The sequence below is a fragment of the Macrotis lagotis genome, chromosome 5 (assembly GCF_037893015.1).
Source record: "Macrotis lagotis isolate mMagLag1 chromosome 5, bilby.v1.9.chrom.fasta, whole genome shotgun sequence".
In the NCBI taxonomy this organism is placed as follows: Eukaryota; Metazoa; Chordata; class Mammalia; order Peramelemorphia; family Peramelidae; genus Macrotis; species Macrotis lagotis.
Genome location: NC_133662.1, coordinates 263331585 through 263354953, shown reverse-complemented (window position 1 = coordinate 263354953; position 23369 = coordinate 263331585). Strand labels below are relative to the sequence as shown.

Below are 23369 nucleotides of genomic sequence, written 5' to 3'. Positions count from 1 at the left end.
AACCTAAAAAAAAAAATGCATTGTGACCATACCACTGCTATATTCCAAAGAGATCATGAGAAAAAAGTAAAAAACTCACATGGATAAAAATATTTATATCAGCTCTTTTTGTAGTGGAAATGAACTGGAAATTGAAGGGATGCTCATCAATTGGGGAAAGGCTGACCAAGTAAAGGCATATGAATGTGATGGAATACTATTTTTCTGTAAGAAATCATAAGGGAAGGGGCAGCTAGGTGGCTCAGTAGATACAGCACCAGCCTTGTAGTCAGGAGGACCTGAATTTTAATCTACCCTCAGACACTTAATAATCACCTAGTTGTGTGACCCTGGGCAAGTCACTTAACCCTATTGCCTTGCAAAAAGAAAAAAAATGGGGGGTGAGGGTGGGGGTGGGGACCATAATGGACAGGACTTCAGAAAAGCCTGGAAAAATTTGTGCAACTAATGCTGAGTGAAGTGAACAGAACCAGAAGAACATTATACACACTAACAGCAACACTGGGTGATGAACAACTATGATGGACTAGTTCATTTTAGCAGGACAATAATCAAAGACAACCATAAAAGGTTTTGATGGAAAATGTCATCCAAATCCAGAAAGGAACTGTGGAGTTCAAATGTAGAACAAAGCTTATCATTTTCAATTTTTAAAAAATCTTGTCTTATGAAATGTCTTTTTTCTAATTTTTTTCTCTTCCATTTGGATGTGATTCTTCTTTCAAAGCATAATATGGATCTATGTTTAGCATGATCATAGATGTTGAGTCTATATTATTATATTAATTTCTGTCAGGGGGAGGAGGGAAGGAAAGAAGAGAGAAAAAACTTGCAAAAACTTAAAACTAAATAAATAAAATAATGTAAAATAAAAATAAAATAAAAAAAGAAATGCAACATCAGGTTGGATAGAGTGTGGGAAGATTGGGACATTGATGCACTATTGGTGGAGTGGTGATCTAATCCAACCATTCTGGAGAGAAATATGGAACTATGTTCAAAGAGCAAGAAAACTAATCAAACCCTTTGACCCAGCATTACAAATACTAGGACTATATTTTTCTTTTCTTTTCTTTTTTAGTTTTTTGCAAGGCAAATGGGGTTAAGTGGCTTGCCCAAGGCCACACAGCTAGGTAATTATTAAGTGTCTGAGACCAGATTTGAACTCAGTTCCTCCTGACTCCAGGGCCAGTGCTCTATCCACTGTGCCACCTAGCTGCCCCTAGGACGACATTTTTTAAAAAATCATAAAAAAAATGGGAAAAGTCTTACCACGTTCACAAATATTTATAGCAGCTCTTTTTGAAGTGGAAAAGAAATGGAAATTGAGGGGATGCCCATTAACTGGGGAATGGTTGAACAAGTTAGGGTATTTGAATGTTATGGAGTACTATTGTTCTATAAGAAACTAGGAATGGGGGAAGCTAGGTGGCACAGTGGATAGAGCACAGGCCCTGGAGTCAGGAGTACCTGGGTTCAAATCTGGTCTCAGACACTTAATAATTACCTAGCTGTGTGGCCTTGGACAAGCCACTTAACCCCACTTGCCTTGCAAAAACCTAAAAAGAAACTATGAATGGTCAGACATTAGAAACATGGAAAGAATTACATGAATTGATGCTGAGTAAAGGAGCAGAGCCAAGAACATTGTCCACATTAACAACAACATTGTAAATTTATCTTTTATGGATGCAGCTCCTCTCAGCAGTTCAGAGGGCTAGGACAACCTGGGGGATCTGTTATGGACAATGATATTCACATTCAGAGGAAAAAAAACAACAAAAAATCCGAGAGAATCTGAATGGATACTATGTTCGCTTTTTAAAAAACTTCTCTTATATTTTTTCCTTCCTATCCCATGGTTTCTTCCTTTTTCTAATTCCACATACACAAAATGACTAATACATGGGCATGTTGAACATGGGTGCACATGTACAACTTTTACAGGACTGTTCGTCACTGAGAAGGCATGAGGTTAGAGGATGGAAAGGCAGCATGATGGAAAAATGTGTAACTTATGAATAGGCAGTTTGATGAATGTTGAAAGGCTTTCATGATGTGTAGTTGAAAAATAAAAATAAAATAGCAAAAAAGAAAGAAATGCATTGTCAGGGTGGAGGTATATTTTGGCAGCTTTATCAAGAATGAATTAGAGTGAAAAGCAGCTGGGGGGCGGGGGGCGGGGGGCGGGGAAGGACATCTGAAATATCAAAGCACTCAAGTTCATTAACCTAGCCTCTGAAAGCTACAAAACACTATTTTAGACTAATGAGTGATCATCTTCTAAAAACTCAGAGGGCCTTCTAGTTTCTCCGTTCATCTGATCTACTTTCTATTCCAAGGGCTCAACTATATGACCTTCAAGAAAAACTAATTTCAGAGCCATCAAGCTCCAGAGTCAGATTATTAAAACTGCCTGATGTTTATTAACAGGGCAGTCACAGGACAGTTATTTATAACAGGTTCTTTCAAACCAGGGTAGAAAGCAACTTGTTTCTTCATTCATAAAAATAAGACTAGAAAACTGAATATTCCTCCTCCAGCTATTAAATGCCTCTCCATACAATAGTAGAATATGGGTCTCTCAAAAAGGCCCGGATGTTGGCAATAAAATACAATGAAAGAATATGCTTGCGCCATAAAAATGTACATTGTTTAATATGTTCAGAAATGCTTTTAAGTACGAAGCAGTGAGATTCCCTGTTTGTTTTTTTTTAAATTCTCTAGCCAATTTTTTAAATTTCTGGCCACAAAAGAAAACTGTAACAGGATCAGAACATAGATTTTGGGAAGAAATATAAAGTCACTGATCCATATGTCTCATTTTAAAAAGTTAATTTCTACTTTATAAATCTTGCACTTTCAGCAAACTTCTATTTTTAAACTAGGTTATGCTGGCACAAAGATCTTTAGTTATCAGAGTATTATTGAACATTTTCATTCACGTGACTTGAGATCACTGCATATTTGTCCTCCTAGTTTTACAGTGCTCTATACCAGACCACTTCATATGAGTTTCTCTGAATTCCTTCTATTTTTTAATGGTACAATAATATTACATAATACTTGAATACAACAATTCCCAATTAATAGATACTCACTTTGTAGGTACTTTAAATGAGTTTTACATTACTTACCAAATGTGGAGGGGGTGCTGGGCCAGGTGAAAAGGGAACTCTTCCCCACATTTTCATGATATCCCCGAGGGGTTGAAAACTTTCATCACACGCTCTCTTCACCAACAAAGACATGGTAAAATAGCCCGCCTGAAACCACTCTGCCATTTCTTGGTTATTGAATGGACCTACAGCACCACCAAGTAAAACAAAAGGATGTTAGGGATTGCAGGACCAGCCACACAAAATTGGTTATTAGTTAGTTATTAGTCTCATCCAATTCTGAAACAAATACTTTTATCTATATTTATAGGCCACCTAATAGTTCACCCAGGTGGCATACTCTCCTAAACCTAAGTGAGAGAGTATTGCAGGACTCCAGGAATCTGTGCTCAGCCCTAAGCTGATTGTCAACTTCTTCAACAGTCAACAGTTCAAGAAATAGTCACAAAGGGCAGCTAGGTGGCACAGCGGATAGAACATTGGTTCTAGTGTCAGGAGAACCTGAGTTCAAATTCTATCTCAGACACTTAATACTTACTAGCTGTGTGACCTTGGGCGAGTCACTCAACCCTCACCAAAAAAAAAAGGCAAAAACACAAGGTTTAGAGTTACAAAGGGTTTTCAATAGTATCTGGTTTAGGGCCCTCATTTTACAAATGAGAAAACTCAAGAGGCCAAGTGGGTGTTGCCCAAGGTAAAAGCATTAATGTGATGCCAATTAATTAGTTTGCCAATATCCTTTCAAGTTGTAAGTAATTCCAGGCACAACTGGAAAAATGACAAAATCCAAACACTTCAAGTTTCTTCAAAAAAAATTTTATTTTCTTTCCCAGAAGCAAAGAAATTTAGAAAAATAAAGCATGCAAACTGAGAAGAGATTAACTTCAATTATTTAACTATTTGTCAGTACAACCAGTGGAATTAGGAAATATTGATGGATAGACTTTAAGTGACACAAATGCAACTGGAAAACACTTCAAAAATATAGAAAAGATTCAAAGGACAAATGCACACTGAAAGGACAATCTTTCTGCTCTGGCTTGAGTGGTACCAATACTAGCTGTCACATCCCAACAAATGTTTCTATTTATGACAATGGTCTCTGTACTTCAGACAAATAGTAAATGTCCATTTAGGGAAACATCTGGAGCTCAAAATCCCTGACAAAGCAGAGCAAGGGATCCTGCCAGACATCTAATTGAGCTCGAGAGCTCTGGCAGAACACAGTCCTCCAAAGTATTAAAAAATGAGCCTGGTGGGGTGGCTAGGTGACGCAGTGGATAGAGCACCGGCCCTGGAGTCACAAGTACCTGAGTTCAAATCGAGCCTCACATATAATAATTCCTTAGTTGTGTGGCCTTGGGCAAGCCACTTAACCCCATTGCCTTGCAAAAAATAAAATAAAAAAAAATAAACATACCCTGGATTTCTCCTTGTGGATCTTTGTAATACCACTTCTGCATGGCCTCATGCAGTAACGGAATGGAGACTCCTTTGGCTCGGTGCTCTTGGAGTTTTGCAGTGAGTCTTTCATCATCCAGGGCACTATCCTGGAGGTATGCCACCATTTTTTCTGCTTGCTGGAATAGAATGGGAAAGGGTACATAAGAAAAGTTCTTAATTAATCATCAAGTACTTTCTGAAGCTGGCAGGCCAGGTGCTGGGGATACAGAGAAAACAAAATCATTCTTGCCCTCAAAGAGTTGACATTCTTTTTTTTTCGGGGGGGGGGGGGGAGAACACAGACACACACTCAATACATACAAAACCATCCTCATAATGCAAAGGTTTGAATAAAAAGAAGAGTGATTGGAGATACCCAGCCAAGAGAGACAGAACCATTTAAGGAAAGGCAGTGAGGAGGGACGTACAAAAGCTGCAGAGATAAAAGAATGAGGACAGATGTTGTCTCCAAAGAGAAACAGGAAAGATACCTTTAAACAAAAGACTAATGAAAATTTACTAATCTAAAAAGTAGATCAGCAACAAAATTGGGGTCCGATGAGTAAATAACAAAAATATAAGCATTTTATAAAATCTTGGAAGCAAAACTAAGCCATTCTGCATAGAGAGAACCTTTAGAGGAATTATCCTGAAAAAGGTGACCTATTTTGAATATGACAGAAATATACTCCACTTTTGGGAAGCTTGGTAGTGGAGGAGATAAAAACACTGAGCCTGAAGTCAAGAAGACCAGAGTTCAAATACAAATTCAGATACTTGCTGGGTGTGTGATCTTGGGTAAGTCACTACACCCTGTTTGGTCTCTGCTTCCTCATCTGCAAAATGAACTGGAGAAGGAAATGGCAAACTACTCCAGGACCTTTTCCAAGTAAACTTCAAAAAACAATAATAACAATAACATATACACAATTATATGGAAATCTAGGGTCTCCTCAAAGAAAATGACAGACCAGGATGTTCCAACCCAGACCCTTTAATTGTTTGATTTAACATCCAGTTAAATTGAAAAACAAGACAATGATATACATTAAAAACTGCTGAAAGGGAGCATTTTTTTTTTCGCTTTCTTCACATACCAAAAGAAAAAAACAACCAAGGGCAAACTCAAAAGGAGCAAAAAATAACCTGACCACAGCATAACAGACATTTATAAGCATGAAAGGACTAGAAAGAGAAAAATGCTCACACTCACTATTAATGACAAAAAATGTGCCTGTCTTTTTGAGTAATTAAAATATTAAAGGACATTCTATTTAACTTTCTCTGTACAATATTGCTACAGTTTCCATGAAGTTCTTGGTGCTAAGAAGGCCTACCTGTTGCAGGTGTTTGAGGCCATCCTCATCATCTGGATCTGCAGAAACACTGTTCATACCAGGAGCACCTAGAGCTGGCATCTGGGGGGGTCGGAGGGCAGGACCTGGACTGGCAATGGGAGGGGGGAGAAGAAGACCAGAAGAGGATGGATCTGAAGCATTCTGGGACAAGGACTGGACAGCAGTAGGAACCAGTTCTAGAGAAAGAGATAGAAGATATTCAATTAAACCTGAGGAGAACACGTCTGAATTTTAGGCTGCCTGAGACTAAGACCAACTAGAAATTCTGCATGAAGTCAGGGCAAAGAAAAGAAAGGCTGACAACTTAAAACAGGAAAAATGGGGAAAGCAGGAGATATAGCAATCAGTTATCAAAATTTACAATTTAAATATTTCTAAGCTATAGGAAATGTCCAAATTCTTTCAGAATTTTTCTTTTTTTTTTTGAGGAGGGAATGAGACTGAAGCTGTGATTTCATTAGAAGTGAGAAATCTGGGCAGCTAGGTGAAGCAGTGGATAGAGCACCAGCACTGGAGTCAAGAGGACCTGAGTTCAAATGCGACCTCAGACAATAATTACCTACCTGTGTGGCCTTGGGCAAGCCATTTAACCCCTTTGCCTTGCAAAAAAAAAAAGTGAGAAATCTGTTTTCACAGAGAAAAACTAACAATGCAAGTTAATACTTGGGTCTTTCTTTGGCTGCCCTTATACTTGTCTTGGGGCATGGGAGAGTCTGGCTAAAGGTTACAAGGTCAAAAACTTGTCACTGTCCACACCTGAACCCATATCTTTCTCATCCTGAGATCATCTATTTCCACTCTGCCCCCTCCATTTTTGGGGGATATTCAGTGAAGTCATATCTCCTCACAAAATCCTGGGAATAGTCAACAACTAGTGCTTGTAACAGAATTTTATCATATTGTGTTGTTCTTAAATATCAAAATTCAAACATGAGTCAATAATTCAATACAACAAAATCTGGATTACAGGAGTTTTTGCACAGTCTTTTAGTAAGAGATAACTTTACAAATCACTGAAGAAAGTTAGTATTACAAATCACTCAGATTACAGATACTTAAGAAAAAAGGCATGGAGATTTGAATTCACTGGCCTTATGAGTAAAGAGAACAGATGTCAACTATAAAACATTACAGAAAGACAGTTATTACGGTGATTAAGCAGTGATAGAATCAAACAAGATCATTAATCCCCTAAGACCCCCCACCCCCAATTTCGTTTTTCTGTAAAGAAGAAACAACATAAGGAAGATCATTAGGTGTCATCATTTCAAGCTAAACTAACTTAAGTACCTTCCCCTCTGCTGGGGCCCTGAGTGGGTACAGAGGTATCTGCTCGGCCCTCCTCTTCTGGTGGCTCCATTTTGTTCTCCTCTTTCCTCTCAAATAGACTTGGTTGCTGGGGTTCCTGAGGCTGTCGCTCTGAAGGACTAGCTGGCTGTGCACATGGGGACGATGGTCGAACAGTTTCTTCTGAAGTTTCTGTGATGTGAAACCATCTTGAATCAATATCGGATGAATCATGAAAGTTTGACAAAAGTTCCAAGGTGCCTTCCTTACCTGCAGTGCCTCGATCCAGTCGATCCCCTTCTCTGTTGGTCACCTTATCAGGTTCTTTGGCTTCTTCATTATGACTCCCCTCTGAATCAGAATGCTCCTGCTCCTCCCCTTCCTCAACAGGCCGGAAGTCCATTTCCTGTTCTTCAGGAATGGGCTCTTTCTGCACTTTCTGAAACAAGAAACATACCACCGTTCATAAGGCATCTCGTGGCTCCTCTCTTCTGCCACACAAAAAGAAACAAGCATTCACCTTGAGGGAGAGGAAGGCCCCAGAGGAATCGAAGGTTCCCATCTCCTCTTCAGCGTCCTCCAGGCACCACTCCGGGAGGCTGTCCCGGTCGTCGTCTATGCTCCCACTGCCAGACCTCACTCTTCGGTAACCCCGCTCATCATCCCGTTCTCGAAAGTCAAATTCAAACCTTCGTCGTCGTTCCATGTGCTCTCGCCAACCTGCAGATCGAGGACCATCTAAGATCGGTAAGAGAAAAAGTGAACAGTTCAGTCATTCCTTTGGTTATGAAGCCAGGCCTTTGGGCCAAGAGGTTTTATGTGCTCTGGAAGTACAGGGGATAAAAGAAACATTAAAGACAGTCCCTGTCCTACAGGAGCTCCCAGAAAGACAGCAAACAAACAAATGTGGACAAGACCTAGACAGGAGAAATAGGAAATCATTTTCCTATTTCAGTAAGGCTCTAAAACAGAGAGGGACAGAGAAAGGTTTCTTCGTGTATCAAGAGGGATTTTAGTTGGGCCTTAAAGGAAGCCAGGAGGAAAGGACAAGGAAGAAGAGAGAGCCTTCCAAGCAGGGAGAATGGCTAAACCAAGAGGCCAGAGAAGCTGGAACAAAGGGCATAGAGTAGAAAAAGACTGCAATGGTTGGGGGAAGGATGACAGTTATAAAGTGCTAGAAACACCAATTAGAGCATTAATCCTAGAGAAGATAGGGTGCCATCACAGTTTATTGATTGGTGGGGTTCAAAGGAGACAGGAAGACCCAGCAGCAGGCTGAAGCAGGTGTAAGGTGAGGGGGGCCTGCCCAGGGGATGTGGCTGTGTTAGTGGGGTACTGAACAACAGACTGGATAGGGGAGGTAGAGGAGAGTAAGAGTGAAGGGTTGAAGGTGATACCAAGCTTCTGAGTCTGGGAGACTGCAGATGCCCTGGACAAGTGATGGATCAGTTTGGAAGGTGAAAGAGAACAGGACGTTGAGTTTGATTTTTGAGCATATAAACATTAATGACATGTCCAGATTGAGACCTTTGAAAAGCAACATGAGATGGGAGCCTGGGTCAGCAAGGGTCACTTTAAGAATCATCAGCAAGATAACTCCGAAAGCCAGAGGAGCTATTGAGGTGGCCAAGTGGAGTAATACAAAGGGAGAAGAAAAGAGGGCCCTGCCAGAGCAGTGAGAGGGGGTGGGAGGGGACTGAAACCTGAGAGAAGAACACATCAAGGAGAAGAGGGGAATTAACAGTGTCAAAGGAACACAGAGAGTCAAGATCAATGAGGAATGAGAAAAGACTTCACTAAATCTGGCAATTAGATCCTCGGTAACTTTGGAGAGAATAGTGTTGGACTGATGAAGTCAGAAGTCAGATTGTAGGAGATTAAGAGGCAAACAGGATAAAAGGTGAAGGCATCATCATAGATGGTCTTTTCAAGAAGTTTGGCCATAAAAAGCAGAAAAAAATAGGCAGGATGGAAGAATCAAGATGGAGAGTTGTTTGAGGATGGGGAAGATGTGGGCATGTTTATAATATGTAGTGGGGAAGGGACCAGTAAAGTGGGGAGAGACTGAAGTTAAATAAAACAGCAGGAATGACAGAAGGGATAATCTGTTAAACTGGAATGGGGTCACCTCTGTAAGACAGAGGTAAAAGAGAAGACAATGGCAGAAGGCATCTCCATGTTAGGAGAGGAGAAAAGGGAATCCACAGACAATGGTCCTCAGCTGAAATGGGAAGGAGGAGAAAGGAAACAATGCAAGGTTTGAAAAGAAGAGCTGGGGGACGGCTAGGTGGCACAGTAGATAGAGCACTGGCCCTGGAGTCAGGAGGACCTGAGCTCAAATCTGGCCTCAGACACTTAATAATAACCTAGCTGTGTGGCCTTGGGCAAGCCACTTAACCCCATTGCCTTGGAAAAAACCTAAAAAAAAAGCCTCAAGTATGGATAGCCTAATTGTTACTACATATCTTAAAATTAAGTGAATTATGACAAATAACAGTTGAGAATGTACTGTTATTAAGTAACTCAATGGCATGCTAAAAATCAGATGACCATTATTAACTGTTTAGCCAAGATACAAGCTCTAAAATATCTAATAAAAACAAGTTAAAATCAGAGTATCTTAATGACAAGATGTTAAAAATATACTTTGAGCTAATGTTTCTTTATCAGGTTATTATTGAGTGTAAATATTCTGACAAATGTTTTGCCTTGACCTGAGAGTCATTAAAACCAAATTTAAAGGATCAGATAAAATATGTCCATCTTCTCATGCTATGTTTAATATATTTTGGAAAATATAAAATATGCATAAAGAATAAAAATGACATTGGGATATTAATTTTTCAGAAAAATTAAAATGTCCTGAATACTTTCTAAGACAAATTTTTTTTCTATAAAATTTCAAGGAAGGGTTTGGGATCCATGCTCCATAAACAATGGATAGATGCCCATACAGATAGCAGCAAAATCCTTTAAAGGTAGACAGCTGAGTGTAGTCTCTATCCTGGTATGCAGGTATCTGGTATCCTATGTCCTCATCTCTACATATGTAAACCTCCAGTGGAGCTCTGTGGTATTTCAGATTTTTTTCAGAGAAAAGAGGCTACAAGGTTCTATAGCACCAAGCATTCATAGCAGAAATAGCTCATCAATAATACTAATGGCCTTCTTAGAGTACTGATGGCAATCACTATATCTGGTGCCAAAACAGATTTGTTTTTGATTGCATTAACTACATTAGAGGCTCTTGACTTGGTCTAGAGCTTAAGTCAAAATAAGCATCACAGTATCTACAAGCCCTACAAGGGGGAAACTAAATGCTTGGTGCAGGTTTGTATATTTTATGGTGTAAATAATCAAGATAACCACAAGAAAAATTTCATGTGAATATTTATTTAAAATTATATTCTAACATTTACAGACAGCTTACAAAGAATATTAAGTCAAAAAACTTTCTAGATCCTGACATGAGAAAAAAATAGCTTACTTTGAAAGAAATCAATCCCCATTCACTTTCCTAACCCAGTGCTTCCCTCTTTCTTAAATTCTTACTGCATGAAAATGACAAGAACAAAAAAATAAACAAAACAAAAAACTAAAAACAAAAAAAGGAGATTGGAAAGATAAACATAGCAGTATTGAATATATGGAAAAATTACATTTAAAATGAATAGGAGAAAAAACAATCTATTTAAAATATAACTGGATTTGAGGGATAGTTAAAGACATTGAAATTTTACTTTGTTTTACCCTAATGGAATCAAAATTACACAGGCTAAGAAATGCTGTTCCTGTTCCAAAACATTCACCTCGTTTGTTTTTGAACAGCTGGAACTGATCTTCTCTCTTAGCTTAGATCTTGTTCATCCTTTCACCCAATATTCAATCCCTAGAACACATCCTTATCAGCCCTCTATCAAACTGGCAAATGTAGCACCAAGGCCATGATACCTCAAACTAGAACAATCCCATCCAGATGCCCAGGAAAGATCAATAGGTGAGACTAAAAACAGAAGAAAACTGAAAATCTCTGGTGTACAGGGGACTAAGGAATAGCCCCAATGACAGTGTCAAAAACATCTACCCTCAAAGTGTTTAAATGATCAAACATCTTAGGTTGTTTTGCTTCTAACAATGTCAACAAAATATTTCAAATGTCAGCTAAACTGTTTAAGCTATAAAAAGCTAGATAGGTCTAACATGACTTGGCTAGTAGTTTCTATTACTAAAAATTTAAAGAAGTAAAAAAAAAAAAAAATAAAAGAAGTATTCCACGGGGCGACTAGGTGGCACAGTGGATAAAGCACCGGCCCTGGAGTCAGGAGTACCTGCGTTCAAATTCGGTCTCAGACACTTAATAATTACCTAGCTGTGTGGCTTTGGGCAAGCCACTTAACCCCATTTGCCTTGCAAAAACCTAAAAACAAAAACAAAAAAAAAGTATCCCAGAGTGGAAAGAGCACCAGTCCTGGAGTCAGGAGGATCTGGGTTCAGGGCAAGTCACTTAACCATTGCCTTGTAAAAATCAAAAAACTCTCCAAAAGTATCTCACATGACTGGAAAATTTAAGATTACACCATTAAAAAACAATTAGAAGAGAACCAGAGGGCAGCTAGGAGGTGCAGTGGATAGAGCACCTGGAGTCAGGAGTACCTGAGTTCAAATCCGACCTCAGACACTTAATAATTACCTAGTTGTGTGGCCTTGGGCAAGCCACTTAACCCCACTGCCTTGGGGGGGGGGGGGGGGGGGGGGGGGGGGGGGAGAAGAACCAAAACATACACCTTCCACAACTATGACCAGGGAATGATTTCTTAACCAAACCAGGGACAGACACAATTTAAAAAACAAATTAGATGATTGCAAGTACAAGAAACCAAAAAACTTTTGCATGAACAAAAATAATGCAAGTGGAACAAGAAAGCAAGTGCTTGACTGGGAGGAAAAATCTATCAAACCTCTCTAATTAGAATCTGATGTCCAAGTTGTGAAGGAAACTAACAAATATATAAGTGCAAAAATCATTCCCTAAGAGTCAAATGAACCTAGGTTATGAATAAACAAATCCCAAGAGTTATAAACTCTTAAAAACTATATGAGAGAACTTCAAATCATTAATAATGAGAAAAAATGTAAATCAAAACAAAGATGAGGTTTCATCGCACTTAGGAGAAAAACTGAGATGACTGAAGGTGAAGAGTCAAGGAACTGTAGGAAGATAGGTACGTTATTGAACTGTAGAGTGTAAACTGTTGGGAGTTTGGGAATTGGTCCAGCCACTTTGGAAAGTGATTTGGAATTATGCAAGAAAACAATTCAAATGTCCATACCCTTTGACAGAGTTTCCAAAGCTTGTTCTATGTCCCAAGGAGGTCACTGATTAAAAAGAGGCCCATACATCAAACACACAAAATTATTTCTAGAAACACTGTCATAAAAAAAGTGCTCGAAGTGATGCAGGTACCCCTGAGAAATACAAATATCAGTTCATTAATAAAATGGTATACTGACAGTGCTGTAAGTAATCATCATGACTGAGATTATGGGAAGCCAAGCAAATAATTATGCAAAGTAGAACTAGAAAAATGTACACATAATGGTTACAACAATGTGAACAGGAAGTGAAACCAATGGAAAATGAATAGTGTAAAACTGCAACCATTAAACATGGCCCTTTTTTGCAGAAGAGGACTAGGATTGGAGTACTTCTTTCCCCAGTTGTTCCGTTTTTCAAACATCCTACTTTCTGTTAAAGGCACCACCTCATCCCAAACCCTTCTTCTAGCATCCCCACTCTATAATCTTGACAGCATCTTCAGTCTCTCTCCTCTCCCTCCACCTTCCTCCCATTCCTAACTTCAGAACACAGCTCCCATCTAACTCTTATTATCCACTTACACAGTTCTCACCTGAGTACAGGCCCTCTTCACCTCTTTCCTTAGATTACTGAATTGCCAACTGCCTTTTAATTGGTCTCCCTGCCTCCATCTCTCTCCACTCCAGTCCATCCCACCTGCTGCTACCAAAGGAACTTTCCTTAAGTGCAGATCTAAACATGTGACCCTGCTCTTCCATCAATTTCAGGGTCTTCCTATTGGCACCAAGATCAAATACAAATCCCTTTGTTTAGTCCACCTCATGATGATAGTCTTAATGGACCCAACTGCCTGTCCTGCTCTCTAGGAATCCAGTCAGCCTAACCCACAGTAATTCATCTTTGTCTCCACCTCCCTGTCTCAATTCCTGGAGTCCTCTTCCTACCCTTAGGGACCTGATTCCCTTCCCCATTAGAATGTGAGCTCCTTAGGAGGGAGGATGAGTTCATTTTTTGGATGAAGATTCCCAGAGTCAAGTACAGTCCTTGCATAAATTCTTGTTCTTTAATGATAGAAGACTTTTTTCAATATGTTAAATTTTGCTCAGCTTTCTCGTATTTTTAAAAAATTCTTTGTTATAAGGAAGGGATGGGACTGAAGGAGGAGGAATAAATTGAGAAATGCGAGTAATATAAAAATAAAAGATATCAATAAAATTAAATTTTGAAGAAACAAAATATAATAGGGGCAGATATTAACCTTTCCCAAAACTCATCTTTTGTATTTTCCCATTCCAAGACATAATACTGATAGAAAAAAAAACAATCAAGCATTACACATATGCGATATATAGACACACATGCTTTTATGTAGATGTGTTTGTCTACACACATCTCTCTCTCCCTCATAAGCTTGAACCTTCAGTGCCCTTATGACCTACACAAACTGCATCCCCATCTGATCATCATGTGGTGCTGAACCAGCAGTTTGGTAGGGCCTGAACTTTAACACTAGCACCGCTGTCTTCAATTACCAGCATATCTAATGTCAGGAGAAAGAACAGACTGAAGCATTCTTGAGTAAAACAGAGGAGGCAAAAGAACCAGAGTGTTAGTGGTGTTTTTCTCTTTCCCTGCTTCAAACGTGAAGATACAAAAAAGCAACACATGATAATACAAATGACCTGGGCTTGAAGTTTATTGTCAAAAAAAAATCACCCCCTTTTCAGGAAAAACGGCAGCAAAATAATGTTGCCTTTCTAGAGTGAGCAAATGGGACACAATTTGCTCCCTTTTCAATAAGCAAAAATGTGATGAAAAACTGCATCTGGGTATAGGTGCAGAAGCACAGACATCTGGGGTAAGGAGATTGGATGATAATTTCATTAGATTCCCTTCATTTTATGGAGGAGGAACCCAAGGTCCAGAAGTCAATAAGCAACACACCTGAGGACACATACCTCACATTCTCCTTATAGTGACAGAAGCCAAGGAAAAACCAAACCCTCCTCATCTTCATCTCTCTGTGGTTATTTCAGTGATTATGTATGTCTCACCTGGACTGTGTGGACGCCATCTCTCTCCATCCCTTCGAGATCCTGCAAGGCGCCAGCCTCCATCTTCATCTTCTCCATTTTGTTCTTCTCTAAAGATGCGCCAATTTTCACTTTCAGAACGTATAAATTCATGCTTTCTCCCTGCTACTGTTGTCCCTCCTTCCTCAAAGTTTGGTCTCACTAAAAAGTAAACAAAATAATCAGACACCGATCTTCTTCAATAAAATCTTTGCAAAATGGATGTGATATTTAAATCCCAACCTCCTCCAACACCTCCCCCCCATTTTCATTCTCAAATAGTATATAACAAATTCAGTCAATTTCTAATCAATCTAATCAATTCTAATCAATCAAATTGATTAGACATACTAGTAAATCAGTTTTTTTTTGAAATAACATTTTCCTGGAGATGGAGCAATTTCTACACTAAACAACCAAAGAAAAGTTAGCAAAAAACAATAAAATTCTTACAAAACTACAAAGAAATCTTTCTACCAAGGGCCTATGATTTCCCCATACTTTGTCCCACCTATTTAGAAAGGTAAACCGAGGCACAGCCTTGCTTAGTAAACACTGCTCCAAGACAAACAGAATTATGTTAAATATTCTTTTAAAAATATTTGGAGGCTCTTTTGAAATAAAACCGGTTACTTCCCAGTCACTCTCTCTCACCCCCTATAAAACTCCATCACGAAAAACAAATCAATACATTGGTTCTTGTCTGAAAACGTCTGCCTCATTGAGGCCAGCCGCTTCCTTGTGAAGAGCCAGGGGCCCACACATATGCATGAACAGTGTCCCATCATCCAGTGAGAAGCCTGCAAGAATCCCCTCTATAACAGCGGCATCACTTTCCTTCGTGATTCTAAGAGTTCAGCCCAGGTGATGTGATCTCTGGGCTCAGGCCCAGATTGTCTCTCCTGCTTAATGAAGGACTTGAATAAAGGCATCAATGGCATGCTCATCAATTCTGCAGATGACAAAAACACTGGAAGGGACAACTCAGACACAGGAGGACCAAGTCAGGATCAAAAAGATCAGACCACTGGGCTGAATCTAATAAGAATCAATATAGATAACCATAAAGGTTTATATCTGGAAATAAGAAATCAACTTCACAAATACAAGATGCAGGAAGCAAGGTTAGAGAACAGCTTTCTAGAAAAAATTAAAAGGTCTGAGTGAACCCCAAATTCAAAATGAGTAGGGTAATGTGGCAATGGGATTTCAAGGTGCCACAAAAGCAGCAGTTTTCAGTAAGAGGAAGGTGCTTATCCCAGCACGGTAAGCACCGTCATTTCCAAAGAATATTACCAAGGGGTGTGTGTTTGTGTGTGTGTGTGTGTGTGTGTGTGTGTGTGTGTGTGCGCGCGTGTGCACGCATGCGTTGGGCAGGGTAGGGGCATGGGATCTCCCTCCTTTACAAGTGGAGGAGACAACTACCTATCAATATGGTACAGTGGGGATACCTTGGCTAGTGAGGTCTGTTCTGACTCTCAGACTCCTGGGATTTTAAAAATAATACAGCAATTTAAAATTTATGGAATAGATTCCATTGAGATATAACAGTTATGAAAATATCTGGACAAATACAAAGAAAATCTTCACTGAAATAAATGATTACCAGCAAATGAAAGAAACATCAACAATTCTGACATCCTGGTACATGAGGTATCCTCCCCTCCTGGCCCTGTGTCCCTATTCTCCCAATGGCTATTCAATGGTCCCGAAGGGAACTTGTGGCCAAAGAGACTGTCAAACATTTGCTTTTGCAAGAAGGCAGAATCCTTTTAGTTTCTGGAGACCAGAGGGAGAGTCTTCCTGAGTTCTAATCTGATCTTATTCACTCACTAGCTGTGTTACCCCGGGCAAGTCACTTAACCATGTTTATTTCAAGTGCTCATCTGAAAAAATGAGCTGGAGAAGGCAACGGCCAAGAAAACCCCAAGTCGTGGTCAGGAAGAGTCAGACACAACTGAACAACAACAGAATTCTTTAGTGTTTTCATCCCAACTAGTCTGCAAGTGCTTGGAAAGAAAATGATTATGAAAGCATTCAGAAAAGGATGAAGTGCCATACAAGTAGATGGCATTACCTTATTTTAATACTTTTTAAGTTCCTTACGTTAAATGTTTAAAAATACCATTTGACTCAGTTCCTACCACTCCACTTGTGCTGGATAAGGGTTAATCATGTTTTCAATTATCTATGAAAAACCTTATATTTCTAAAGAAAACCTTTCATGTGCATTTCAGCAATTCAATATTAGTGTGTTGGGGAGTGGAAGGATTCCAAATGTACAAACAACTTAAAAAACATTATAAATCTGGGCAGCTAAATAATAAAAAAATCATGCCACCCCTACCCCTGGCCTCACCTTAACATACACTTGTTATCTGCTTCAACTTCTGCTTCCTGATATTAAAACAATTTGAAAAATGCTCTAAATTATTATTGTTCAGAGAAAAGCAAATTGAAACATCCAGAGGTACCACCTCACATATCTCAGATTGGTCAATATGACTAAAAAGGAAAATGGTCAATGTTGGAGGAGATAAGGGAAAACTTGGACCCTAATGCATTGTCGGTGGAATTGCAAAATGATTCATCCTTTCTGAAGAGCAATTTGAATTTTGCCCAAAGGGTAATAAAATGTGCAAAACCTCTGATCCAGCAATACTACTACTGGGTCTATATTCTAAAGAGATCATGAAAAAGGATAAAAATCCCAGATGTACCAAAAGATTCAGAGCAATTCTTTTTGTAGTGGCAAAGAATTGGAAATCAAGGGGAGAATGGCTGAACAAATTGTGGTATATGAATGTGATGAAACACTACTGTTCTATAGGAAATCATGAGGGAAATCCAGGAAAGGTTTGCATGAACTGACTCTGGTGAAATAAGCAGAACCTGAAGAACATTCTTCACACTAACAACATGGGACCATGATCAACCATGGTGGACTTGTTCATTTCAGCAGGACAATAATAAAAGCCAACTTTAAAAGACTTGTGATGGAAAACACCATCTATAGCCAAAGAATGAAGATCAGAGCTTATTATCTTCAATTTTTAAAAGTTGTCGTAAGCATTGTGTCATTTTTTTCCCTCTCTAATCTCCTTTCTTCCATTTGGATCTGACTGTTCTCACAATATGTTCAATATCAATCTATGTTTGGTAATGAATATAGACATTATATCAGATTGCTTTCTGTTAGGAGGATGGCGGGAAGGAGGAGAGAGAAAAATTGTAAAATTCAAAACCTCCCACCCAAAAAGGATTGGTAATATAATTGGGAAAACAAATAAATATTTAAATTTTAAAATTAAAACAATTCGTAGTAATGCACTTAATTCCCTTACTTAAGATAATGCAACATACATTATGGACCCCAACTCTTTCTAAAAATTTTTACAAGCAAATATTCTCCATCATTTCAAAAGAGAAAATGTAAAAGAAGATACTCCTCTATCTGGTTTTCACTTGATGGGTTAAGAATGGTCAATTCAATCCTGAGACCTGTTATAGAAAATGCTATCTACATCCAGAAAAAAACCTGAGATCTGAATATAGAGCAAAACCTACTATGTACTTCTTTTTAAACTTCTTTAATGGTTTCTGTCTCACAGCCCCCCCACACATACCCCCACTTCTAGTCAGTACAGGTTTTGTCATCTTAATAAAATAAGTTCAAAACAAAACCAAAGTCAACTGTAAAGAACTAAAAACAGGCTTCAAGTATTGAGACATCAAAATTGAGAGACCAAAACAAAATCCAAATGAATATATATGAAGCCCACTTCTTCTCCAAGGCGATTATATTACTTCTAGAATAAAGGCACAAATAGCTGTGCGCAGTTGGGAAAATACGGGCTTAGATCCTGCTGTGGTGGTAAAACACACTTAATGTCTACACCCCCCCAGGCAAGTGATCTGCATTGGCAGAGGCATGCTCCCCAATCAGTGAACTCACAAGTCCAGACCATCAAAAAATATAAAGACTTAAAAAAATTTGAGCAAGGTCAAGCAACTGGTTGGCAGGAGATAATATGGTATTGCCAATAGATTAAGAAGAAATTTCTTCACCAAGATTCCATGAATTTTTCAGTGAATATTTAGACTATTTTACCTAGAAATAAATGACTGTAGAGGAGCAATACTGAAACAGTTTGATCTGGATACTGCTTGACTAGAAGTTAAAAATTCTAACAACGGTTTTAATGATGTTCTATTAAAACAAGTCTATGTTGGGGAGGCTAGGTGGCGCAGTGGATAAAGCACCGACCCTGGAGCCAGAAGTACCTGGGTTCAAATCTGGTCTCAGACACTTAATAATTACCTAGCTGTGTGGCCTTGGGCAAGCCACTTAACCCCATCTGCCTTGCAAAAAAAAAGTCTATGTTGACAGTTGTGAATGTGGTATACAGGGGGATTCAAAAGGTTGAAAAGCTTACAACTGCACAACGACTTTTGAGGCAAATTCTCTAAGAAGTGACAATTCTATAGTGCTTAAGTTAGGAAATACTCTTCTCCCAACAAACTAATGAAACATGAGAATTTCCCAGGGGCAGAACTGAAGAACAGTGGAACAGGATCCAAACAGATCCCTATATCTCCTGCCTCCCCCATTCTAGCAGGCTCTTTTCTTTCCCTTGTACAACCAAATTGTGTCTGAACATCCGTCCACTTTCCTAAGTACATTCACTTCAATCTCTCCTAAAATTTTTTTTATCCCTGTGACTCAAAATCTATAAAAAATATAATGACTATTTTATTAAACACAGTAACTGTAAAGTAACAGTCCAATGCTGAATGACTTTTTAATTCTGTCCAGGAAGACAGCAGCAAATATATATGTGAAAATTTGAAAAATCACGACACCGAACATGACAAACTCCAAAACCCTTAGTAGCCACATAGCTTCCAGAGCTAAGTGACTTCATCTCTCCAGAGGGCAATAACATTTATTTCCACTTTGTCTTTTTGCAAATAGTTTTTCTTTAACTCCTTCATGTATACTCAATGAACTGTCTTTGATGCTCCTCATCACAACTTGATTGACATAACAATGTTGAGTCACAACTTCCAATCACTGTCTCTTGGACAGTCCAGATCACAATTTCTCCATCTGCCACACTGTATGGTTAATTCCTGCCTTTCTAGAACTCCTCTTCAGATGCCCTAGCTGCCCAGGACCCTAAAGGGCTCTTTCTGACTGGTGTCGTTTTTTTTTTTTGGGAAGGATGCCAGCTCAGTATTATGGCCAACTGTTGCGTTCAACATTCCCTGGAGACCATTTCTCATAAACAAAGAAGGGATCATTGGGAAGGCAGCACATGCTACATATACCCACTGGACAGCTTCTCTTTCCATTGGGGTCACCTGAAGTGGAGTCCTTTGAGACTGCAGTGAATCACAATTGTACAATCTCCTCAGAACTTTTGGTGTTTCAGAAGCACTTCTGCCTTACTTACCTGTGGTTAACACTGGGCAGGGCTTTTCTTTCATGAAAAATAAAATAAAATGTAGTGTTGGCCTTGGCCTGGTCTAACTGAGTGGACTTCCTGAGGAGAAAGAACAGTGAAAGGGCACCCATATACATGTCTGACCCACAGCCAACAGTGGTGTTTATGGAAAAACTTCAGACAGAGGAAAAAAGCCCTCAGTCAATACAATCTACAGCTGGGAAGCTGGGAGCCTACAAAAGCCCACTTTCAAAAAACACAAAGGGAATTATGGGATAGAAATAGACCAATTTGTTTATATACATGTTTTCGACTACATTAGATGTCAAATAATCTCAGGTATTATTTGCTGTGTCATGTCACACACATGCACGTGTGTGTATATATATTTATATGTATGTATATAAAGCATACACATATGTGCTTTATAAAATGTGTCTGTCTTCTTTTGGTATTCAATAACAAAAACTTCCTGTGACAAAGAACTGACCAGAGAATACTGCCAATCTGGCAGGCTTGGTTTTTCTTTTTTAAGGGGAAGGCGCGGGGAGGGGGAAGGAACCTATGATTTCATGGGTATAGGAACCTACTTGCCTAAAATAAAATTAGCCACTTTACTGCTCCTTAATCAACTTAAGAGAGCTGCAAGGGGGAACTGAGGTGAAGAAATTTGCCAAGTGTCACACACACATTCAGTACAAGTCAAGGACAAGACCTGAACGCAAGTCTTCTTAACTCAGAAATCAGCTCTCCCTTCTTCTCTATCCACTGCGACATGATCACAACAATTACAGTTAACAGAGCAACTCTAATCAGCTAAAGTAGCAGTGTGGTTAAAGGCAAAAAGCTCCAGTTAGGACAATTCTTAGGACAGAGACTGGCTTTTGAGGAAGTAAAGTGCAATGGGACAGTCCTGAAGCTCAGGGCAGAATCTTGGCAGTCCTCAGAATTTCTAGATGGTGGCAGGGCAGAAGCCAAGGCCACATGAAGAACAGTACAAATGCACATCTTTAAAAGCCTATATATCAGGAGAGATTCTAGCCAGGAAGGAAATACAAAATAAGCTAGAGCACAAAGAACTTTGATTTCACTGTATAAATGCAGCTGATCCGAGCTCTTTATGACTAGGTCACTATCATTTGGAAACAAAATCAATCCAAAATAACCAGGAGTGGGGTCGCTAGGTGGTGCAGTGGATAGATGGCTGGCCCTGGAGTCAGGAGTACCTGAGTTCAAATCTATCCTCAAACACTTAATTACCTAGCTGTGTGGCCTTGGGCAAGCCACCTAACCCCATTTGCCCTGCAAAATCCCTTGTGGTACTGCTGATGTTATCCTAATTCCATCATTTTAGATTACCATTGCTCTGGTGCTCTTATTACATTACTGCTATAACTATTTTTTAAGCTCTTATCTCCAGTTGACTTCATTTTCAGCTGAGGCCATTTCTGGAAAAACTGCTATTTTTCAGGATTTCTATTTTGAATTAGAAGAGGGGAAATTGTCATAAAGGAGGAGGCTCATTTTGTCACTTTCACATGCCTCCTTCCAAGAAATGCAGTTCCTGGTTGAGAATTTGACAAGACTCAAAAATATTGTACAAAGAGTTCAAAATCCTATTAAATGAACACCAGTTTCATTTAATAAACTTCTGTGTCCCTCAAGAGTTCAAAATTTACATTCTAGAACTAAGACTTCTTGAGGTTGTAACTATTCTTAATACTTCCCAATTTCAATCTACTACTCTCTAAGACACTTACTTATAGAAGTCACTTGACAATGAAGAATCCTAAGCCACTTGCCCTACATCTTATCTGCTTATGTCACAGATGTACTATAGTGTTCAGAATCTTAAAAAAAAAAATCAGCCAATAGTAAACATTTCTACTACTAAATGAAGGAAAGAGGAATGAGTAAAACATTACCCCATGGGTCCTTTTCAGGGTTTTATCTTCCACAATACTTAGATTTTTCGACGCTATGCCTGAACTTGCATTGAAATGTTTGGTATTAATTAAACAAAGAAAGAATTAATTTTTGTTTGTTTGACAAAAAGAGCCAAAGTCCCAAGGGCTGATTTCAGTCCCTAAGAAGCATTACATGGGTTCACATTAATAATTTTCCCAGCAGGTCTCCAATAGCTCCACCTGCAAGACACAGAGTCTTTGTTCTTCAGATCCTCTTATAAAGGATGTTGGACCAAAATTCTTACATCAGCAGCTAATGGGGAGGAAGGGAAGAAAACGTATTGCCCTGTAGGGTGTAGCAAAGCTATTCCCCACCCCCTACTCCCCAGGACACAGAAAACTTCCAGCTAAACACTACTATGTCACTGAGTTGAAATGATTGTGTCCTATCTACCTCTTTTTCCAGAAATTCACTGTATTTTCTATCAAAGTAAAAATCCCTTAAATGCTGGCTTTAGGATACATTTCTGTAGTTCTACAAAGAAGTCACTGGGAAAGCTAGGCCCTAGATCTTACTGGACTGAAGTAAAAGTATGTTGAGAGGTTTCCCCCAATGATCTATTATTAGTGGTATAGTACAGAAAGCAGTAAGTCATTCTAAAAGGAATGATATCTGAAAAACAAAAATAGTAATTTCATGGCCTATTTTTAACCCTCCATTCTAGCTCTGGTTTTATCACCAACATGATTTGGGGATTTTAAATCTTTATTTTCTCATCTGTAAAAGAAGGAAGCTAGACTGCTAAGACTCTTTCAGATCTCTGATTATGTCATTCTTCACCAAAATAAATCTGATCTAAAGTGAACGGAGAAAAATATTCAAGACCTACTTTGAAATTTAGCCTACAAGGAAAGAGAAGACCAAATGGAAAGTTGTAAGGAATTTTATCCCTTTGTACTTATTAAGTAAAAACCTTAAGTAAGATTATGTAAACTTATTAAAGTCGGATTCTGATTAGAGAAAAAAAAATGCACCCTTCTCCAAGGAAGTTTTGGAGAATTTCTCAAGGGCTGCTAAGATTTGTGTGGGTAAAGAAAGACCTCCTAACAAACCAGCATTCTTTTTACCACGATCAAAAGTAATTGGCCCCCCTGCAGTCTAAGTGGCCAATCACTTCAGCTTCAGAAGAAAACAGCCCCCACCGCATTATAAACAGAGGAATGTGAACCGTAAACCCAGTTCAACAAGAGAACACTACAAACTAGACTTGTAGATTCAACTGTTTGCCTAAGAGACATACTCCTCCAAGATTTCCTAAAGACCTATCCTTGCACATTAGCCAAAGCTTCAAAACTATTGGTAAGTATTTATTCAAAACTATTCATTAGTGGGTAGTAGTGATAGATAGAAAGATTAAG

The 23369-nt window shown here is 38.9% G+C and overlaps 1 protein-coding gene across 11 annotated transcripts in view; it reads right to left on the bottom strand.

The window, feature by feature from the left end:
• The window catches only part of GIGYF2 (GRB10 interacting GYF protein 2), a 182014-nt gene that overhangs the window by 42852 nt on the left and 115793 nt on the right, over positions 1 to 23369 (bottom strand). For all 11 annotated transcript variants that reach the window (XM_074189692.1, XM_074189688.1, XM_074189689.1 and 8 more), the window contains 7 exons: positions 14579 to 14758; positions 7728 to 7945; positions 7478 to 7646; positions 7211 to 7399; positions 5900 to 6096; positions 4540 to 4699; positions 3138 to 3304 (listed from right to left, as the gene is read on the bottom strand). In XM_074189692.1, coding sequence (XP_074045793.1) covers positions 3138 to 3304; positions 4540 to 4699; positions 5900 to 6096; positions 7211 to 7399; positions 7478 to 7646; positions 7728 to 7945; positions 14579 to 14758 — 1280 coding nt within the window. The remainder of the gene's footprint in view (positions 1 to 3137; positions 3305 to 4539; positions 4700 to 5899; positions 6097 to 7210; positions 7400 to 7477; positions 7647 to 7727; positions 7946 to 14578; positions 14759 to 23369) is intronic.